Raw genomic sequence first — 21538 nt, forward strand, 5'->3', positions numbered from 1 at the left:
GACCGAATATATGCAGACCTTTTTTATGAAATTGAACTTTACGAATAGTAGATGCCTCAAAAGTAATGATATAAAATGACAAAACAATCGGAGTTCCATTGGAAATCCACAAAGGAAAATAATTGTTGAACCACATTTTTTCATTTGACTAATATGTATCCGTAGGAAAAATATTACTTCCACTGAAATCTCTGCAAAACCAAAGTATCAAATGTATATTCAAATAACCTTTTTTGGAGCCTACTGTTGCATACTTTTTTACCAATTCATCCACATCAATACTGGATATAAAAAGTATTATGATTGAAGCTGTTAGGCAATGATTAAAAATTGGATTAGGAGTTAGGGGTATCATTTCAGATTTAGGTTTTGATTTTTATACACTTGCCAGAAAAGATGTCGAAGTGACTGTAGAGCTGCCATATTTCTTTGCCTTATTTTACTTTTTTGATACTCCTCATCTGCTGAAATGTAGCAGAAACCATTTTTTCGATGATTTTTTGAAATTTGATGAATTTACAACGAACATGAGTCATCTTTGACAACTTTACAACTTGGATAAGGAAAAGCAATACCTATAGACTAGCACCCAAACTTGCTGATCTCATTCATTTTCAACTAAGTTTCAAATAATGAAGGTTAAATTAGCAAGTCAAGTTTTCAGTCATTCGGTAACTAGAGCGATGAATACTTATGCCAGTTTCAATCAGATACCATCAGCAGCAATAAGGACGGGTACATTCATTGAAAAAATGGATAAAGTGTTTGATATTTTGAATTCAAATCGATGTCAAACATTTCAATAAACCTTGTTTCGGAACATCAAAACAAATTGATTTTCTTAAAGAAATGAAAATATTCCTCAGCAAATTAACTGTAATTTCAAAAAAAGGAAAAAATTCGACTGAACAAATGAGATTTTTCGAGGGGTGGCAGATAACAATTTCGGCATTTCTGCAACTTTGAGAAGAAAACCTACATAGTGAAGGACACTTCTACATATTGACGAGGAATATAAATCAGGACTGTGTGGAAAATTATTTTGTTCAACAGAGAAATACTTGTGGAAATGCCAGAAACCCAACTCCTGTTCAAGTTACCAGAGCTGTCAAAAACACATTTACTCTTCAATATTTGACACAGACAGGAGGAACTTACTGTCTAGAAGTTACTAGTGAGATTCTATCTAATATTACAGATGCTGAAATGAATAGAGTGAAGATTCTTGTGGAAGTTCCAAAAAAATCCCTATAAACATTTGAGAGTAGAGACAAATGATTATAGAACTCTAGCCATTTCCATCTAGAGACAGAATTTCCTTATCATTTCTATAATTTATGTGCCATATGATTGCATGGACAACCAGTTCAAAATATTGTTTTCAAAAATCAACATTTCTCACCATTGTGATAATTTTCCTTAGGATTATTTATTTTTCCTTTTCACTACAAGTGTAAGAATTTATTATACTTCGAAATTTCCCAATAGAAATTTGGAAACAAATGTTAAAATCAATTTAAAAATTTAAAACTCATCATTGGTGCATATGTAGTTTGTCAATGTTAAGGATGTTTAGGTCTTCGTAAAGCTTATTAGTGGAGAAACGTTTATTTTTTCTGAAACCTATTTTTAGTATACAGTTCTGAGTAGTTTTCAAATTTTGTAATGCATTATTATATGATCCTCCCCATATTACTATGCAGTATCTAAATAATGGATCAATTAAAGATGTATATATAAGTTTTAGGTTACGATTGTCTAAAATGTACCTAAGTATGTAAAATTTTCGAATCATTTGCCTAGCTTTATTGTTTACATATTTGCGCGTTCCATTTAAGGTATTGATCGACAATTACGCTAAGATATTTTATTTCTCTGGTTTTTTGAATAGATGGACAGTTGCAATTTGGTTGAGTGCATGTTTTCTTATGAAGCATAATATAATTTCTGTTTGGTTGAGTGTCGACATTTGAAGAAAATGTTATAAATTTACTTTCAGACGTATTCAGAGACAACTTGCTATAATTTAGCCATTGTGAAATTTTCATAAGATCCTTTTCAGCTTTATTGAATAGATTATCCCAGTTATTATCAATAAACAAAATTGCCGTATCATCAGTGTATGAGACAAGATGTCCTTGGAAATCTTTAATTTTTGCTATCAAGTTGATATAAACAAGGAAAAGAATTGGGCCTAGAACTATTCCTTGCGGTACTCCTGTTGTTATTTCAAGTGGTGTGCTTCAAATGTTATCAATTTTTATTCTCTGATATCTGTGTTTCAAATAGTTTGGTAAAATGTTCGATGCTGGACCGCGAATGCCTGCCTCATTTAGTCTTTCTATTAATATTTCGTGACCTACCGTATCAAAAGCTTTTGCTAAGTCGAAATATATACATAAACTTTCTCTGACTTGAATTTCACTAGTTCGGACTTCCATTGTCTACTATATAAAATGATTTGAAATCCCTGAAACAAGTAAAAAAGAATAATTAAAAAAGAATAGTTGAAAATAACAATTATATTAAGCAACAATAAACCTGAAATGAAATGATAGTAAAATAACCTACAAGTAAAAATATAATAATTGAATGAATAAAAATTAAAGGAATGAAAAAAGAAAATAATAAAAAAAAATAAAAAAATAAAAAAATGTAGAGATTCCAAGTCACGTTAGTTCACGACGTTTCGATTGTTGGTATCTACAATCGTCTTCGGGTGATGACTGGACTGATTCCTCCGAGAGATGACTATTTTATAGGTCGTTGAAATACTTTCACTTTCTCTACTTTCCATTTTCCGCTTCACTGATTCTGTAAGAGATGACCGTTTTGGCGGGAGTTGGTCATTTTTCGTTTGATGATGGGTTTCCATATGTTTCGTATATCTACGCTGGCCTGGCTGAATACGTTGTTGGACAACATGTATGCGGCTTCCTTGAATTTTCTCCTGAACCAATGTTCCTCTCTGTGCAAGATCTCAGCTTGGGACCACTCGATGTTGTGTTGATGGGTCCAAACATGGTCTGCTATTCCTGATTTGCTGGTTTCTCCTCGCTGTGTGTGCTTCTTGTGCTCGGCAATGCGAACATTCAATGGCCTCTTAGTTTCACCAATATAGGATTTTCCGCACTCACAGTGTATTCGGTAAATGCAATTCTTGGAATCGCAGTATGCGTTTGGGGGCCTGGTTTTCGTGAGGCTGCTACGGATAGTGTTACCGGATCTGAAACAGGTTCTAATGTTGTACTTGGAACGAATTTTTCTTATCCTCTCCGATAATCCTCTGATGTAGGGAAGTGCAACCACTGGTTGTGACGGCTTCTCTTCCTTGCGAGGCTCCTGCTGTCTTCTAGCCAAAGTCTTTTCTACCATCGCTTTGGAGTAGCCATTCCGTTGAAGATCATTTTTGATGATATCTAGTTCCTTCTCGAGACCTTCCTTCGTATTACAGAGCCCAAAAGCACGGTCTAATAGAGTCTTGATGATTCCTCTTTTTGTCGATTGATGGTGGTTGGATTCGTGGTTCAGATACTGTCCCGTATGAGTGGGTTTTCGGTATACAGATGTTTCCCACTTAGTGTCGGTCCTCTTCACCAAAACGTCTAAGAATGGCAATTCATTGTGGATTTCCTTCTCCATTGTGAAAGTGATGGAAGGTCTCACGCTGTTGATGTGTTTCAGAAAGGCGTCTAGTTCAGTATTCCCATGGTTCCATATTATGAAGGTGTCGTCAACATATCTCATTGCATTGCCGAGCACAAGAAGCACACACAGCGAGGAGAAACCAGCAAATCAGGAATAGCAGACCATGTTTGGACCCATCAACACAACATCGAGTGGTCCCAAGCTGAGATCTTGCACAGAGAGGAACATTGGTTCAGGAGAAAATTCAAGGAAGCCGCATACATGTTGTCCAACAACGTATTCAGCCAGGCCAGCGTAGATATACGAAACATATGGAAACCCATCATCAAACGAAAAATGACCAACTCCCGCCAAAACGGTCATCTCTTACAGAATCAGTGAAGCGGAAAATGGAAAGTAGAGAAAGTGAAAGTATTTCAACGACCTATAAAATAGTCATCTCTCGGAGGAATCAGTCCAGTCATCACCCGAAGACGATTGTAGATACCAACAATCGAAACGTCGTGAACTAACGTGACTTGGAATCTCTACATTTTTTTTTTTTTTTATTTTTTTTTTTTATTTTCTTTTTTAATTCCTTTAATTTTTATTCATTCAATTATTATATTTTTACTTGTAGGTTATTTTACTATCATTTCATTTCAGGTTTATTGTTGCTTGATATAATTGTTATTTTCAACTATTCTTTTTTAATTATTCTTTTTTACTTGTTTCAGGGATTTCAAATCATTTTATATAGTAGACAATGGAAGTCCGAACTAGTGAAATTCATCACGAAACATTGTCGATCACCTTCAAACAAACGTTTCTCTGACTTATCTAAGCAGTCAACAATCCCTTTTGTAAGATCAATTATGACATGTTGTGTGCTTAGATTATTTCTGAAACCAAATTGCCTGTTTGATATTATTTGATTTTTCTCAAAAAATTCCATAAGTCTAGATTTTAAACATTTTTCACAAATTTATGCTAAATTATTTATAACTGAAATTGGTCGATAGTTACTAGGATCCTTTCTTTTTCCAGATTTAAAGACAGGTGTTATATCACTTTCCTTCCATTGCTTTGGTATCACCCCTTTTGAAAAGGATAGACTAATGATGTATGTCAGTGGTGAAATTATGTGCATATGTATTAATTTGATTGTATTCACGGTCAGCCCGTCAGGACCAGCTGAAGTTTTATTATTTAAGTTAGATATGTGTTCAATGATTTCATTTTCCGTGACAGGTCTCAGGTAAATTGAAGACGAAACATATTGTTTTTCTATTAATTCATTGGGTTTCAGCTGATCATCCTTATTCATGTTTTCTGCCATTTTCTTGCCTATGTTAGTGAAGAAATCAATCAGTATGTTTACTTTATCTAGATTAGTTATAGTTTCAATGCTTTCCCTATTATAGATTGGAATGTTTTTCAGTTCATGTTTATTTGATTTAATATTATTTGAAGCGCAGTTTATAATTTCCCAAATTTGTTTGTAGTTCCTTCCTGCGTCGTATATTTTATTTCTTTAATATTGATTTTTTGTTTCTTTCAGTAATCTATTTAGCATATTTTGATATTGTGAGTATTCTGTTTTATTTTCAATTGAAGAATTTTTCATTCATTTTCTTTTTAAACGGTCACTATATTTGATTCATTTAATGAGCCCTGTTGTGATCCAAGGTTTAATTTTTTTAGAATATAGAAAACAGTTTTTAGTTTTTGTACATTTCGTTATATTCTCATTAATTTTATCTATGAATAAGTTGTAGCAATGTTGAACATCTTCATTCAAAAAAATATTTTGCCAGTTTTCTTTTCGTAAGAGGTGGTTTAGCTTGGTGTGATCCAAAAAGCTATTTTGTATTCCCTTGTTTTGTTCCCTTTTTTGTTTTTCATTGTATGATACAGATAAGAATGTTGAATAGTGATCAGATATATTCGTTTCAATAACATATGCATTGATATTAGTTGTTTTCTTATTTTTTCTGACAAAAATGTGATCAATTGTAGATTTACAGTTTTCGGTTTCTCTTGTTGTTGTATTGATATAGGACATAAAGCCGTTTTCATTGAGGACATTTATGTAATTATTCACATCAAGAGATTCCTCATTTTGTAAATTGATATTTATGTCACCCATAAATACGTCTAAATCATTTTTGTTTAGTTTCTCCAAGTTATTATTAATATCATTTATGTAGCTAATTATATTTGTTGATGGAGGTCGATATGAAGCATGTAATGTTTATATTATATTTATAACTATAATTCGCCATTATTGAATCTGTTCATTTCCAGGTAAAATAGTTAGTATATTTACGGTACTTTCGAAAAATTTATTGATATAGTTGATGAATTCATACCTGATCGTTTAGAGTATAAAATGGTTGTAATTTGGAAGTAACTTTTAGTTTATGCTTGAGAAAGCTATTTATTGTATAGCGAAACACGTGTCGCGGTTTTTGTAAAACCCTCTATAGTGAAAATCATACAATAAACTGTATTTATTAGTTTAAATATGGACTTTCATCAAGTATCGGCCGGTTCTACTCATTTAATTGTCCTTTGGGTTATTCATTTCATCTTTTCACAAGGGAAAGAATTTATTATACTTTGAAATTTGACAATAGAAATTTGAAAACAAATGTTATAAAAAATCAAAAACTCAACATTCTGAAAAACTTTCAGAATAGATCAGCATAAGTTTTTGACCTAAATTGTATAATCTTACTATACAAAATATGTTTATTTCATCACCTTGTCGTATTTTCCATCGATTCCTAAACGGTTCACAATCATATGAGATATTTACTGTGAGCTTCTCGTAGTAATGATGAAGTCAGATCATGGTCACCCGAAACATCAAAAATGCCGACGGGAGTGAAAATTCTTATACGTGCAATAAAGAAAAAGGGATGAATTTGTTGTAAGCATTGGATCAACTATGCAGCTCTCCCTAGTTTAGGATCCATTGGTAGTTGGAAAAATCGGTTCTTGGGGATCAATAGTTGGTAATCTTGATATATTATAGAAGATAATTAGTTATTTTTGTGGTATTGGTATTGATAATTCAAGTAACATTTGTTATTTCAGGTACCTATTACCGATACTTGACTGTATAATTTTATATTCAAGGATTTTTCTTGACAAAATGTATCAGTTACTTGTGGAACTGATGGTCTAACAAATTGAAACCGGTCAAAACAAATAATAAACTTAGTAGAAATCAGACAAAAGTTTATTCTATATTGAGTGTTGAATTGCCCGATTTGTGATAAAAGGTATGACAATCTTTCTAAGGAAAATTTGATAAAATACCACAAAAGTAATTTTTGGTTTCTTGAGAACTGCATATGAGGTACCAGCTCATCCAAGATGTTCTTGGTGATTTTTGTACCTACTATGTTTACGAATACCCCAAGTACCGTAGGATGAATCCGTACACCGAAGGTATGGTTTATCAATTTTTTTTTATTGGATAGCATTCATGACTTAACCTGCTTCGATTTCATTACAGTTCTTCCGTAAAAAGTTATTCAAATTTTCCTTATATTGTTTCATTTTCCATCAATGAAATGTTTCAATATTTAATATGTAAATGGTATTGACTATATCCAGTAAGAGAGCTAAAAAATAAAAAAAACTGAAAACTTTTTAATGCCTTGAATATTTTGAAACTCTTCAAACCTTCATAAAACTTCATTTCAGATAAGTAAGGAATTAGTAGGTGAAACCAGGCAAACATTATTCTGATGTGAGAGAATGTTTTATTAGAACTATGAGTATATTTCACTTTTGAATAGATGGACAGGAATGGGAATGCAATACTCTTGAATATATCATAGTGAATATATTTTACATATATAAATTGAAAACTAGAGAGCACACACGACCTATAATATGTGAATTTCCCAACTTTTATTAACAGTCTCATATTTCAGTTAGTCATTCATACAATCCATTTGAATATGCAATGATTTTCCAAAACCCTCATCTACGTACTCTCGTAATTACACATTATTTTATTTCACTATATTCATTGACGGATATACCTTTCGACATGATATTATGAATTATAAGAAATGCAATTTTGAAGAATCGTGATTTTTTTGGAATTTGAAAGAAGCAGCTGCTGAAATCACAGCCAAAAAACAACTCATCCGTAATCTAATACCGGACAGGACTATTTCGATCCGCCATAGGTCTCATCAGTGATGCTAGGTTGAACCACGAATGCATTCTGGACTCAACTGTCCTTAAAGGGCAAGCCTGAGTGTGTAAAAGATTACATCTCCTCTCACGAAGATTCCATCTTCAACGCATTCATGATTCAACACTATAGCGCTGTTTTTAACCGTCATAGGCCTCATCAGAGGGGCTAGGCTGAACAACGAAGTTGCTGCTTGATTCAACTGTCCTTAAGTAAAAGCCTTAGTGATCCAAAGAAAACTCAATCCTCGGATATCAAAGATAACCGGGGCTCCTGAAGTTGGTCAGTTGCAAAGCCAATACAATTTTGAAGAATATAGGTAAATCATCGACAATTTCAAAAAAATGTTGACAACGTCCAAAATTCATTTGGTTTTCGTTCCGCAAGCCAACTACAAAATTCATTTTTGTAATCCCGAGAGTACACAAATTTTCAAAACAATTAAAATGATGATACTGATGATATTTTAGATTAAGATCGAGATGGAAGTATGAAAATTGAAATATATCAGATATATTGAATCGAATTGAAAAAGAGCGAACAAAGATTAACTCAAATAAAGTTTGACATACATTATCGAGAAACATTATAGAGAGTGAGCAAATGGAAAAAGAAACCGAATTCTTATAATTTGCGATCAGGAAAAATTACTCGTCTCGTCGATTTCTGTCTCTCAACAAATACGAGAACATACTTCATTCATTTCGTTGGCTCACCCTATACAACATCTCCCACAAAACAACATGATTGTAACGGTATACAAAATCATCACTGCGTCTCTCAAAAGCTACATCTATATTAATAAATATCTAAACCTATCAACAATTATCCTATAACATCACAAATTTCAATCTTTCTTCGCTCTCTTACGTATATGTTCATCAAGTCGTGCCTGAGCTCTAGAAATATATCGGGAGAAACTATGGCTGGCATTTTGAAGAATCTGTAAACTCAATCTTGCTTTCACATGAATCAAATCTTGCATCAAATCAAGGAATGAAGCGAATTTCTGAGGAAATCCTTCAGTTGTTGTAGATGGAACTTCTGTGGTAGTTATTAGTGATTCAGTTGTTACCCCTTCAGTAGTGGTAGATACTTTTTTCTCGATTTTCTGAATAAACTCACTTTCAGTGACATCGATTGGTTCAATTGGTGTCAGATCTTCGATTTCATTAGATATACCACTTCTTTTTCTTCTTATTCTCAAACTTCTAGGTCCAAAAGCAGGTCGTAATTCATTAACTCTCTCCTGGACCTTCTCTTCTTTGTTCACACTTTCAACAGCAGAAAGTACATTTAAATTTCGTGGCCCATGTTCAGGAACAGAAACAGGCGTGACTTCTTTCACGAGCTCTTCGGGTACATTTCCAACAACGAATTTCTTATCGTCTAGATTAGTACTGTAATCGAGCGTCTGATAGTTGCTACTATATGTGTTATCCTGATCCTGTCTGTCGAAAGTCAATGGCACATCCTCTACCGAACCCTGCACCACACCTTCGTAAGGTTGAGGTTTTATTTGTGCTCTGCGGTCTACTAACCTGTATCTTGTGTTGGAGTACGAGTTTGTTGCCATGCTCTCAGAATTTGATGGCATGCCTGCTATAACTTTTCCTATAGCTTCCTCCTCAGGAATACCATTGGAGTAATCGTTGCTGTAGAAGTAATTTCCTTCTTTATCCTTTCTGTCTATCTCGTAAGACCTTCTTGCAATTCCAAATGGATACAGAAAATAGCTTGCTAATCCTGCGGTCACCATCAAACCTACCAAACCAACTCCTACGGTAGGCATTATTTCTCTAGATAAGTAATTATATAGCTGGGTGCTGATCGGTTTTTCTTTCTTAACTTTTGCTGGCTTAGATACACTAGTGTTGTTTCCATTTTTTTCTACAGGTTTCCGACGGCGATTTTTGTTCTTCTTCCTTTTACTTGGATTCTTTTTCTTTTTGCCATCACTGTTAGATAAATCCGCATCTCCTTCTTTAGGTTCTGCTGATAAAGAACTAGAACTGAGATCTGTAGAATTTTTCAAGTCAGAATTAGCGATGGAATTTACAATATTCTTGACACCTTCTGTTGTTGATGAAATTTTTGGATGGTTTGGTGTTGATGTTGACTTTTTTGTTGAATTTGATACCGTTGTAGGTTTCTTCATTACACCTGCAGTATTATTTTTCTTATTCACCGCCTTATTCAGTTCTGATGCCTTGACTTTTGTAAGTTTAGGCAGCTCGTGCATAGAAGTTGTTGTAGTTGGAGGAGGTCTGGATGTTTTCTCTGTAGTGATTGGAGTACGTTTTCTGAAAATTGGTTTAACAATTTTTTCTGGTTTCCGCAAAATTGTTGTTGAGTTCTCTTTAGGTTTATAACCATTATTGTAGCCGGCAACGGCATTTTTCGATGGAGGTTTCGTTGGTGGAGGGGAGGTGTTACCACTTACTAAGATCCAAGTTGACAAACCACTATCGGTGGTAGGTCTCTCAATTTTATAGAAATTCAATTTTTTTGTAGTTTCTTCTAACTTTACTGCAGTCTCATCTACGGGAATTGCAACACCAGCATGTGAATTTTCAATTTCTTCTTTCTGTTTCAATTTATTCTGGAGCTGTTGTCTAATTTTCGGTGGAGTTCTGACATCCAGTATATTTAAAGATGTCGTATTGACATCCAAAATATCATTCTTAGTGATTTTCTGGTTTTCTCGGAAAGGTGACGATCTAGAATGAATCAAAAAATACAATGTTTAAGATTGAATTGACGTAATAAAACTAACAAATCAATTTGAATTTTTTTATTTTTGGAGTAAAATTCAACAATTCAGCGAAATTAATGAATAAATAACTCAATAAATAAATTAACGTTTTGATAAAAAGGGTTATTCATTAATTAACCCATTTTTTGGTTATAACCAAGATACTTCGTCTCATTTTTCAGACATTTTCATACTCAAAACTTATCGATATTGATTCTCATCAAAATACTATAATACTTTCACATACATGTAACCAAAACCATTCGTCGTAAATAACTGACTAGAAGTGTATAACAGACAATCTCAACAAACTGATAAATTGTACTGTTTTCACTTACGTGACGATTTGAAAGTGTTAAATGGTATGGAAGAACCAATAAATGATCTATTGCGCATATATTTCAATTTATTCAACTGTTCATCTAACTGTTTCACGGCTGACTAGGTAAGTGTGAGACCAGATGAAATTCGTGAAGGTTCCAGGGTCGAGTAGATTTCTTCAAAGTTTTGGATAACTTATAAATAAATGATAATAATTGTAAATCTATGATAAACTTTCTTATTCACCGCTTTGTTCTTTTCCTGACCTTCCAGGTCTGAATTGGACTAGTGTCACTTGAGTATATTTTATGGATACGACTGAGGTCCTTAGACAAGCTGTCACTAGCATCGTAATCGATACTGCCAAAGTCCTGCCTCTTTTTAAGTGAAAAATCCTGAACATTCTGCCAGGTTTTCGTTCTATGATTCCAGAACCATCCATCCGCATGATGAACGGGCTTATGCACATGTTTATAAAAAGAAATGGTTTGTTTTGGTTTATTTTTTTTCACACCCAAATACAACAGTAGTATAGGAATCCACCATGGAAATAAGGCAAGAACTTTGAAAAAACCCAAAAGGAAAAACAAAACTGCGGGAATGATGTATAGGTATGGATTTCTTAAAAAACTGAAAAAGTTCCCGAGTCCATTCCAGATATAACCTATAGCTTCAAATAAGTGTTTCAGGTCAGGAAATTTCCATGGTCCATTATCACCACTACCACCACTCCCCCCAGAACCTCCCGATCCACCAGAACCACCGGCTCCAGGTGATGGAATCGCAGCTTGAGGAGCACCAATGCCAGTGTTAGCTACACCTGGATCTGCAGCTACTGGATCGGCAGCTATTGGTTCAGCTGCTGCTGAAATGACATCTTCAACTGGAGCCTCAGAGTCATAAGTACTAATTGTTGGATTTCTCGTTCCTCCTACATTACCGTTTTGGTGAATGTGTGAATTTATCACCAAATTCAGGTCAGAACACTCTTGTCGTTGCTGAGGATTTAAAACTGAACTAGATATATGAACCGAAGGACAAGGAGATCTGATTCCATCTGAAGATTTGGTATCATCTGGAATCATATCCAAGTTGAACACGCTTAAAGGGTTGCTAACAGTGTCAATTGGCTCCGGAGCTGCTGATGATACATCTGAAACTGAGGGTATGCCTGGCAAATAATCGGGCACGTCGCTTAAAAAATATGGGGGTGAGTGGGAACTAACTTCGGGCATTGGATTCAAATTGGAAACGTAATTCACAGAATCAGAACTTAACGGGGATATCGAACTCAAGTCGTTCAAAGAGAAGCTTGGGGAAGAGGAACTGATTTCTGGATTGGGATTGGGGTATGGCACTCCCTCCTCATACCAGTTCTGTTTAATTTCGCTGAGATCGGTTGTATCTGACCATTTTGTAACGACTTTCTGAACAGTTGGTTTTTTTCTCCTGATAGGAGAAGTTGTAGTTTTAGCCATATTCGAAATATTTATCATGTGGGTAGGATGCTTGATTCTTATTTTGGGAGTAGTTACTTTTGTTTGAACTGCCACGAATTTTGCAGGCATAGGTGTTGTTACTTTCAATGAAGGGGTAATCTGAGAACTCACATTCTTCACTTTGATTTTAAATGGAGCTTTGCTCGTAGCTTCATTTCTGATTTTGTTTTTCGATGCTGGACTATTTATGTGATTTGAAGAACTAGACACTATTTTGAATACATTTACTTTGGAAGGCTTGACATTGAGAATGTCTGTACTATTTATTTTAGTTTTCGAGGAACTGTCTACAGAATGTATTTTAGTTTTTACTTTTTTAAATGCTGTCCTTTTTCCTTCACGATTTTCATTACTATTGAACGATCCATTTGTGGTTTTGTCTGAAAAATGGGTTGAAGTATGTCGGTAATTTAATGGAGTGAACGAGTTTTCGGTTAACATTTTGGAAGAAAACTTATGGTATTCCTGGGAGATGTACCTTGATGTAGTCTCTGGTGGCATCGAACACGTCATTGTCACAAGAGTCACTAGCACTAGGCCAACTGGCCGTGAGCACTTCATTTTCACCTGAAAATAAAATAAAAAAGAAATTAATAAAAAAATATTTTCTGAGAACGTTAAAAGATAATTATAAGAAACTTTATTCAATTGTTCAATTCAAGTTATATTAGCCTATATTTTTGTTATATCCGTGTCTAGGCAGGATGGAGGGCAGTGAACGGTAATTATTCATATTACGATGGACACTACATTTGCAAAATATCAGTCAATGATGGTTTCTACAAGACGTCTGTGAATGGATCAATGTAGTACTGAAGAATTTTGTTGATAATGGCATGATCTGATATGTCTATGAGGTTTATTTCAGGATGTCATATGTAAACTTTTTCATGCTTCAGATATTTGGTAAAATATTTCACAATATAAATATGTCTTATATACTATTTTCCGTGAGTTGATGAATATATATATATATATATATATATATATATATATATATATATATATATATATATATATATATATATATATATATAAAAATATATATATCTCGTCAATCTATTTGTTCAATAATTGTTTTTCACTCATTTTTACTGTAAGTATGAACTGTAATGTTATTCAATGGCGAAAAAATTCACAACTAATTAAATTGTAGGCCCTGAAGAAGCTTCCCAATAGAAGCGAAATCATGGCAAAGTAGAACAGTTTGATTTTTGATTTTTTGACTGAGAGATCCTGGTAATCCATTTTATTGTACATTTCTCCAGTCGCTAAGATTATCCACTATATATATATATATATATATATATATATATATATATATATATATATGTATATATATATATATATATATATATGTATATATATATATATATATATATATATATATATATATATATATGTATATATATATATATATATATATATATATATATATATATATATATATATATATATATATATATATATATATATATATATATATATATATATATATATATATATATATATATATATATATATATATATATATATATAGGCTATCATTTCAAACCGGAAAACAAAATGAGTACAAAATAGTAATCGTGTTCGATTACTTTATTTAAAAGCTGAAGAATACATAGACAATGTCGAAACGTCGTTGTTCAAAAATAGATGGACTGAATAAGACCCTTATTCCACAGTAAACAATACACGTAAATGACCACCTTGTTCTACTAGGATGCTGTCCAATTTCAATTTTTATAGTACAACATGGTGATCAGTCAAGTTTTTTATCTATATGTTGAATATTCAAATTGTTTCAGTTTGTGTATTTATTGAGGTTATAACGTATCATGTGAATCTATAACAATTTTTTCCATACATATTTTAATTTTTTTGACATGTGCTGTTTACTAAATATCATTCTGAAAACGGCTAATCTCACTAACAGTAAGTTATGCCTATTTTATGCTATAACATGAGCTCAAAATCAAAATAGCAACATTTGGTGTTTATATTGAAAATCAATTATTTTTTAAGAAAATAATTATATTTTCACATATTTATGATTATCAACTGGAATGAAGTGTTTATTCAATATCTATTTTTGAGGATGAAAACACTCGCCCTGGACGCCCCAGCACTTCAACAACCGATAAAAATGTTGCAAAATTGAAGAGAATTAATTGTTATGGAGAATCGTCGAATCACTATCTGAGAAGTTGCTGAGGATGTCGGAACATCGGTTGGCCCATGACATGCATTTCTTTGGAAATTCAGGCATGAAGCATGTGACAAGAATGTTCGTTCCAAAATTGTTGAATTTTAACCATTTGATGAATGACGTCAACGGCGGGCCAGATTTGCTCAAGGGGCCATAACTATCAGAAAAAACGATTTTTCGAATTGCTCAATTTTTACGCAGTCATATTGATAAATACTATCTTTTAAAATTATTTTCTCGGTTACTGTTTGATTCAGCCGAGCGTGGCCAGCCAAAGTTATATTTTTTTAATAGAACACCCAGTATATGAATGAGTCATTCGATTCCATATTTTTTTAGTTCTCTAAGAAATTTTTGTTTTCGACTTTCCATTGCGGCATTGCCAAGTTATTCGAGAAAAACCTATTTTGCAGACAATATTTTTTTGATTCACCACTTGCGTGTCTATAGCAATCAAGTGGATTTTTCAGGAATAATTAGTCAACATCACTATGAATTTCGGGATTCTCAACTTTCGGAAATAATATATAGGGTGCTCGGTAAAAACGGTCAAGTTAAATTAATTTACAAACAGACATAATTCAAACGTTTCAAATGCAACACCCTGTATTTTTCCATTTGTATGAATGTTTCAACAATTCACTACATTTTTCATCAGAAGTACACTATACAAAAAACAGATATTTTACAAATTATACCCAAATTTTTTTTTCAATATAAACAATAACGCCTATAATTTTTATTGAATAGAGGAGTCCAAAATATGTTTGTTTGAAGGTGATTGACAATGTTTCATGATGAATTTCACTAGTTCGGACTTCCATTGTCTAATATGTAAAATGATTTGAAATCCCCGAAACAACTGAAAAAGAAGAATTAAAAATAAATAGCTGAAAATAACAATTATATTAAGCAAAGTAAAATTAAAAACGATTGAACAAAAATAAAGAAATACAAATAAATATAAATAAAAAATAAAAAAGTTAAGAGATTCCGAGCCACGTTAGTTCACGACGTTTCGATTGTTAATATCTACAATTGTCTTCGAGTGATGACTGGACTGATTCCTCCGAGAGATGACTATTTATGGGTCGTTCGAGTACTTTCACTTATCCCCACTTTCCATTTTTTTCCGCTTCACTGGTTCAGTGAGAGATGACCGTTTGGCGGGAGTTGGCCATTTTTCGTTTGATGATGGGTTTCCATACGTTGCGTATCTCTACGCTAGCTTGGCTGAATACGTTGTTGGACAGCATGTATGCGGCTTCCTTGAATTTTCTCCTAAACCAATGTTCCTCTCTGTGTATGATCTCAGCTTGGGACCACTCGAAATTGTGTTGACGGGTCCAAACATTGTCTGCTTTTCCTGATTTGCTGGTTTCCCTTCGCTGGGTGTGTTTCTTGTGCTCGGCAAAAAAAATGGAAAGTGGGGATAAGTGAAAGTACTCGAACGACCCATAAATAGTCATCTCTCGGAGGAATCAGTCCAGTCATCACTCGAAGACGATTGTAGATATTATTTATATTTATTTGTATTTCTTTATTTTAGTTCAATCGTTTTTAATTTTACTTGTATTTTATTTCACTATTATTTCATTTCAGGTTATTTTTGCTTAATATAATTGTTATTTTCAGCTATTTATTTTTAATTCTTCTTTTTCAGTTGTTTCGGGGATTTCTAATCATTTTACATATTAGACAATGGAAGTCCGAACTGGTGAAATTCAGTCCAAAATATGTTCAAAATGGCGATCATTTTCTGCAACACATAATGTTAGTCTTTTTTTAAACGATTTTCCTACACGTTCCAGCATATCATCTGGTATTTCCCAGAGAGCTTCTGTGATTCTTCGTTCAATGTCTTCCCTAGATGTTGGAGGAGTTTGGTAAACAATCCCCATGAAAAAATCCATTTTGGTCAAGTCAGGTTATTTGGGTGGCCACGCCACAGGCCCACCCCTACCTATCCATTTTTGATTGAAAGGATCGTTGACGTATTCCCGTACCCCAGTTTCAAAATGTGGTATGAAAGAGTATGAAAACACTTGAGGAAGCTATTGTTTAGCGAAGCACGTGTTGCGATTTTGTAAACTGTCCAGTGAAAATCTCACAATAAAGTGTAACTTGAAAAAATTATGTATTTTTATCAAGTATTGGCCAATTCCAACACATATACAAATATATCTCCTAACATTTTAAAATATGAAACATAGGTACGATTTGCAATTCCGTTTTACATATTTTGAGGCAGAACACTTTAATAACCCACTTGGTATGACAAACTTGGCATTGAACTTGTGTGGAAATGTTAGGTAAAATACATAAAATGCGACCGCTACGGTCAATGACTTTCTCTCCGACTCGCTTGTTATTATTTACGAAACGAGGGCACAGAACAAATCTCTCTTATTTTTTTTCTTCGTGTAACTACTCCGAACGCAAAGCGAATTAATCGACTGATTCCATGATGGACTTTTTACGTCACAGGGTATTTCCCAAGTGCTTTTTTATTTATGTCGCCCTCATTTTACTAAAAATATTCCTGTGCCTATTTGATAGTGTTCGCGATACAAAAATGAAACATAAACTAATTCAATAATTCCATTTCTGTTTTCAAACAATATCTGAATTCCCACAAAGTGCAAATTTTTCATTGTTATCCCATTGTTGTTTATTGGGTATTATTTAATAACTATACACTATGCTACTAAAAATCTTGGCGAAACCATAGATAGCTTTTTGTCTTTCCATGAACATGTGACAAACATTTTCAAAGTATCCTTCTTCAAACTTAAATCGCTATACAAGTATCAGTTATCAGAAGAAATGAAACTCAGGTTAGTTAAAACTCTTATTTACCTCCATATCGAGTATTGTTGTTCGGTGTATTACAATTTTTTGTCGCAATAATAACAAGCAGAAGTTACAACGTATACAAAATGCTTGCAGGAGATTCGTATACTGTATGTATACCATATGGTGAACATGTCACCCCATTTTTGTTAAAAATGGAGGAGCTGAATGTGAGGTACAGAGTCTAATATTTGATAAAAATGTTTTTGTTTAAGTTGCTTCAAACTAAAACATCTAGTTATTTATATAGTTTATTAAGCAGGCATTCTGACATACATATGGTCAATTTGAGAATTAACGCATTCAACATACCTAGGCACCGTACTTCCAAATTTCAAGGATGTTTTTCTTATATAGCCCCTTCTTATCTGAATGAAATTTTACCCCTTTTTAATCATACTATTCATCAATTTGAGAAAGAAATAAAATCACACATGCTTACTGCCCAGTGCTAATTTAAAAAATTTGAAATTCAATGTATGGTAGTGCAATGAAATTGTTGAATTGACCAAAATAATGTTAAGAATATTAAGAGTTATCAGCAACTATTTGATGTATTATTTTTTTCTCTTCTCTATTATTGTCATGATAGTGAATAAGTATGTTTATAATTATTTTCTTATACTCACTGTATAATTTTTGGGAGGGGTGGAAGATAGCCTTTGGCTTACCCTTTTCCTTTTATTTATAAATGTATTTTTATGCATAATACACGATATTATTTTTATTATTATTATTTCAATTGAGACTTTCGTTAACTCATGACCAATTTCCATCTCTTTAATATATACGATAATAGAAATAACTGCATGTATATTTGAATTTTGATAATTTCTGAAGACGAAGGAGGATTTTGGCCTTCGAAACGTTGAGATAAGTATTGTATTACTTCTTAGCTGTTTTTTGATAGACAAAATTATTGAATACGAAAAGTTACTATCAAACAGAACATTTTCCTTGGTGAAAAACTTTGATTTCACGCAGTAGTACCTTATCGGGGTAAACTGAAATGTTTGCCCTTCCTACACCTGTATGAGGTTCTCCATTTTGATTTTCATAGTTTTCAGATTATGGAAGGTGAAAATACCCCAAAGAAGTCGATAAAAACTGATTTTCTTTCACAAAAAATGACTTACATTCAATATATTCGATCAACCTTGAAAGATCAAATTCACAAAATAAGAATGTACCAGTATTATTGCATAGTAAAACATACCTTCTCCTACCCACATGATGTCAAGGCTTATATAAATGTGTTTTTGCAGAAAAATGTAACCAAGGAGTATAAAAATCTCTCTTCGTCGGATTAATTCAATTAATATTTTTAGAACCGCGCAAAATTTATAGATTTCGAATTCAATACAATCTCCCACTCTTTTATCACTCCTAGCTGATTGAATGATATTATATGCTGCCAAATGCAGTAGGTATGTAGACATGTAGGTCCAAAGTGAGTGAATCTATTCGGCCCTCCAATTCAATCCCAGAAAATTAATTGTGGCTCACAACTATTCAAAATCATCCAAATGAATCCAGCGTTTTCTCAAATTGGTAAGTGATCTTTCAAATCAGCTGACAAAAGAGTGACTCAGAGTGTAAGCAACATAAATGTGTAGCTTGAAAAGTAGGTTTCTTGTGATGCATTTTAAGAAGACGGCTTTTTATGGCTGCAAAGTAATAACTGTAGTCACCAGCAAGTAGATGCTCGCCTGATCATCTCATGTAACTGTAGTCATCTAGCCAGAATCTGCATCTCTGGAAACGTACCTGCGGACCATCTTATGGAATATCCTCTATGACAGTCATGTACTAAAGAGACGTTCAAGCGGCAATATTCACATCTTCATCATAGAAGCAATTTTATCATATGAGGGTACGATTCATGAGATTCAGCCATGTGGGGATTTTTCCACCTCTAGCTTGGGTGGATAATTGTTTGTTGACCTAGTCAGAGTGAGTTTGTTCTTCTCCTGTTGCAGATTTTGCTTTCGATTGTCAAGAACTTGGTGCAAAGCGGATTCATGGGATATCCTGCTATCTGTCTCTTGAGAAGGTCTTGCTTTTGACGCAGTTTCTCGATGGTTCCGTTGATGACACTAAGTGGGCTCAGAGTCATAGATCTTTTTCGAACAAGAGGTCGCTTACTCCTACGGGTGATACCTCATCCGGCAGGGATACTCAAAATGAATTCAATTCAATTCAATTCAGTTCAATTTCATTTGGAATATGTTAATATACAATTTATTAATATTATGGTTAGGACCACTAGGAGTTTGAGGAAAGCAGCCTAAGCGCAGGTGGCTTGTAATGTGCTTCCGTCTGTCTCCCGTGGAAGTACTTTAAAAATATATCAGGCACAAAAGTAACAAAAGATTAAATAACTGTTGCAGTTGTATTAGTGAATAGACAGAGGAAGTGTCGTAAAACAAAACTAGTTTGAAATTTCACGAGCTCCAGTACAAGGACCGCCCACTCAGAATGAACATTAAGAAAACGTGGAAAAACATTGGTTTTCCCAAGATATTTCAGCTTAGTTTCGAAAATTAAGATGTGAAATGTCGTTTCCTAAGCGATAGAAAAATCTTTTTCAAGATTATTAGCCTTCGCCAATTTTTAAATAGGGAAAAAGCTGATTTTATGGAAAATGGCTTTTTCAGCTATCTAGATAGGGAAATCGTGCTTTCTTCAAAGAAGAATCGATAGAGATTCTTAGTAGCTATCGTTTGACACCTCGATCACGTTTCTAGTGCTCGTGGTTCAATTTTTATTAGCATTTGAGTTTGAAAAATATAACATTTTTCAAACGCATATTTTTGCAAGAAGGAATAGGAATATCGAGACACGGCATAAGACTTTTTGTCTCAGGATGCTGAGTTCTATATGAAATCGAGGAAAACAAAAATTTAGGTTTTTCGTGATTTTCCGAAGATTTCCGAGTGAGGCCGAAGACTGTTAGATTTCATTTATCGTACAACGCAAATTGAGGAAGCGAAACGATACACGAAAAGAATGAGACAGAAACAGCGGCATATAGAACATTGAGCAAGTAGTAGCAATTTTAAAAATTCGAAGATTTCTTAGAAGTTTGAAGCTGCGGTTGGATTTTATTGAAAGAATTCGAGTCTCTGGTTCTTTTCAGAACTTAATAGAGACACAGCACAACACAGGAGTCGTCAGGGATCTGCGGTTACCATTAAATAGTGGAATTGGAAGAATTTTCACCGGAATTAGGAATCTCTAGGACCAACAGAGAATAAATCAGGACAGACCAGTGGCATTGCGGACACTTTGGGAGTCATCAGAGCTGATACTGGAGCAGATTACTGGTTGGATAATTATTGCAGTGCACATAACCATACCTTACGTTTGTCCAGGTTCCTTTTGGCACTCCGCCAGAGGAAAGCAGCCCAAATCCTGCAAAGGAAGAGCAGGTCCCTACTAAAGTTGCCCGGTCTCACCCCACCCGATCACCTTGCGGTGTTAAAGGTCGAGGTGTTTCGAGATTAAACTCGGGAGGGTCAAGACATCATTAGTTATGTCCTTCGGGCGAACGACTCAACCTAACCGTTGGGACCTTCCAGGATTACGACACCTTCCTACCTTATCCTGCGAGCGGCCCTCATCCTAGGGTGCTGCTCAACCGTTAGACTCCTTGCTCCTAAATCACTAGCTCAGTTCACCCTGTAGGCCTTGGATAGGAAAGTAGCTTTCGCGATCCAAGGGTGAACTTAAAAATATTAGATTTCCGTGAATCCTTCCCTCTGACTATTTCCTCGTCAGAGTCATATTAGGGAATTTTGAAATCGAAATGCAGACTAGGGCAAGATACGCGCGAGCGCAACTTGCAGAAAATACATCAGTGCCAAACCGCGAGACCACAAACCAATTTCTTGTCAGACAATTTTAGCCGCCTGAGTGCGACTCCGACGAGCCGACAAGGAACCCCATGGAATCTGGTTTCACAGGAAACAGTATTCCTAGAACTCCGGTGGGATCAGCCAGTCTGAGGCTAGGTTCTACTCAGCGTATTCTTTCAACGAACGAGGACATCAGTA

General features: G+C 34.1%; 1 protein-coding gene across 2 annotated transcripts in view; it reads right to left on the minus strand.

Moving 5' to 3' along the window:
• Window positions 1-7471: 7471 nt before the first annotated feature.
• Window positions 7472-21538, minus strand: part of LOC111512606 (uncharacterized) — a 79985-nt gene continuing 65918 nt past the window's right edge. For both annotated transcript variants that reach the window (XM_023168747.2, XM_023168748.2), the window contains exons 3-4: window positions 12900-12988; window positions 7472-10566 (exon numbers count right to left, since the gene is read on the minus strand). In XM_023168747.2, coding sequence (XP_023024515.2) covers window positions 8694-10566; window positions 12900-12982 — 1956 coding nt within the window. In that variant the 5' untranslated portion in view covers window positions 12983-12988 and the 3' untranslated portion in view covers window positions 7472-8693. The remainder of the gene's footprint in view (window positions 10567-12899; window positions 12989-21538) is intronic.

The sequence above is a fragment of the Leptinotarsa decemlineata genome, unplaced genomic scaffold (assembly GCF_025532065.1).
Source record: "Leptinotarsa decemlineata unplaced genomic scaffold, Ldec_3_MD MMD2_tig00026328_RagTag_RagTag, whole genome shotgun sequence".
Lineage (NCBI taxonomy): Eukaryota > Metazoa > Arthropoda > Insecta > Coleoptera > Chrysomelidae > Leptinotarsa > Leptinotarsa decemlineata.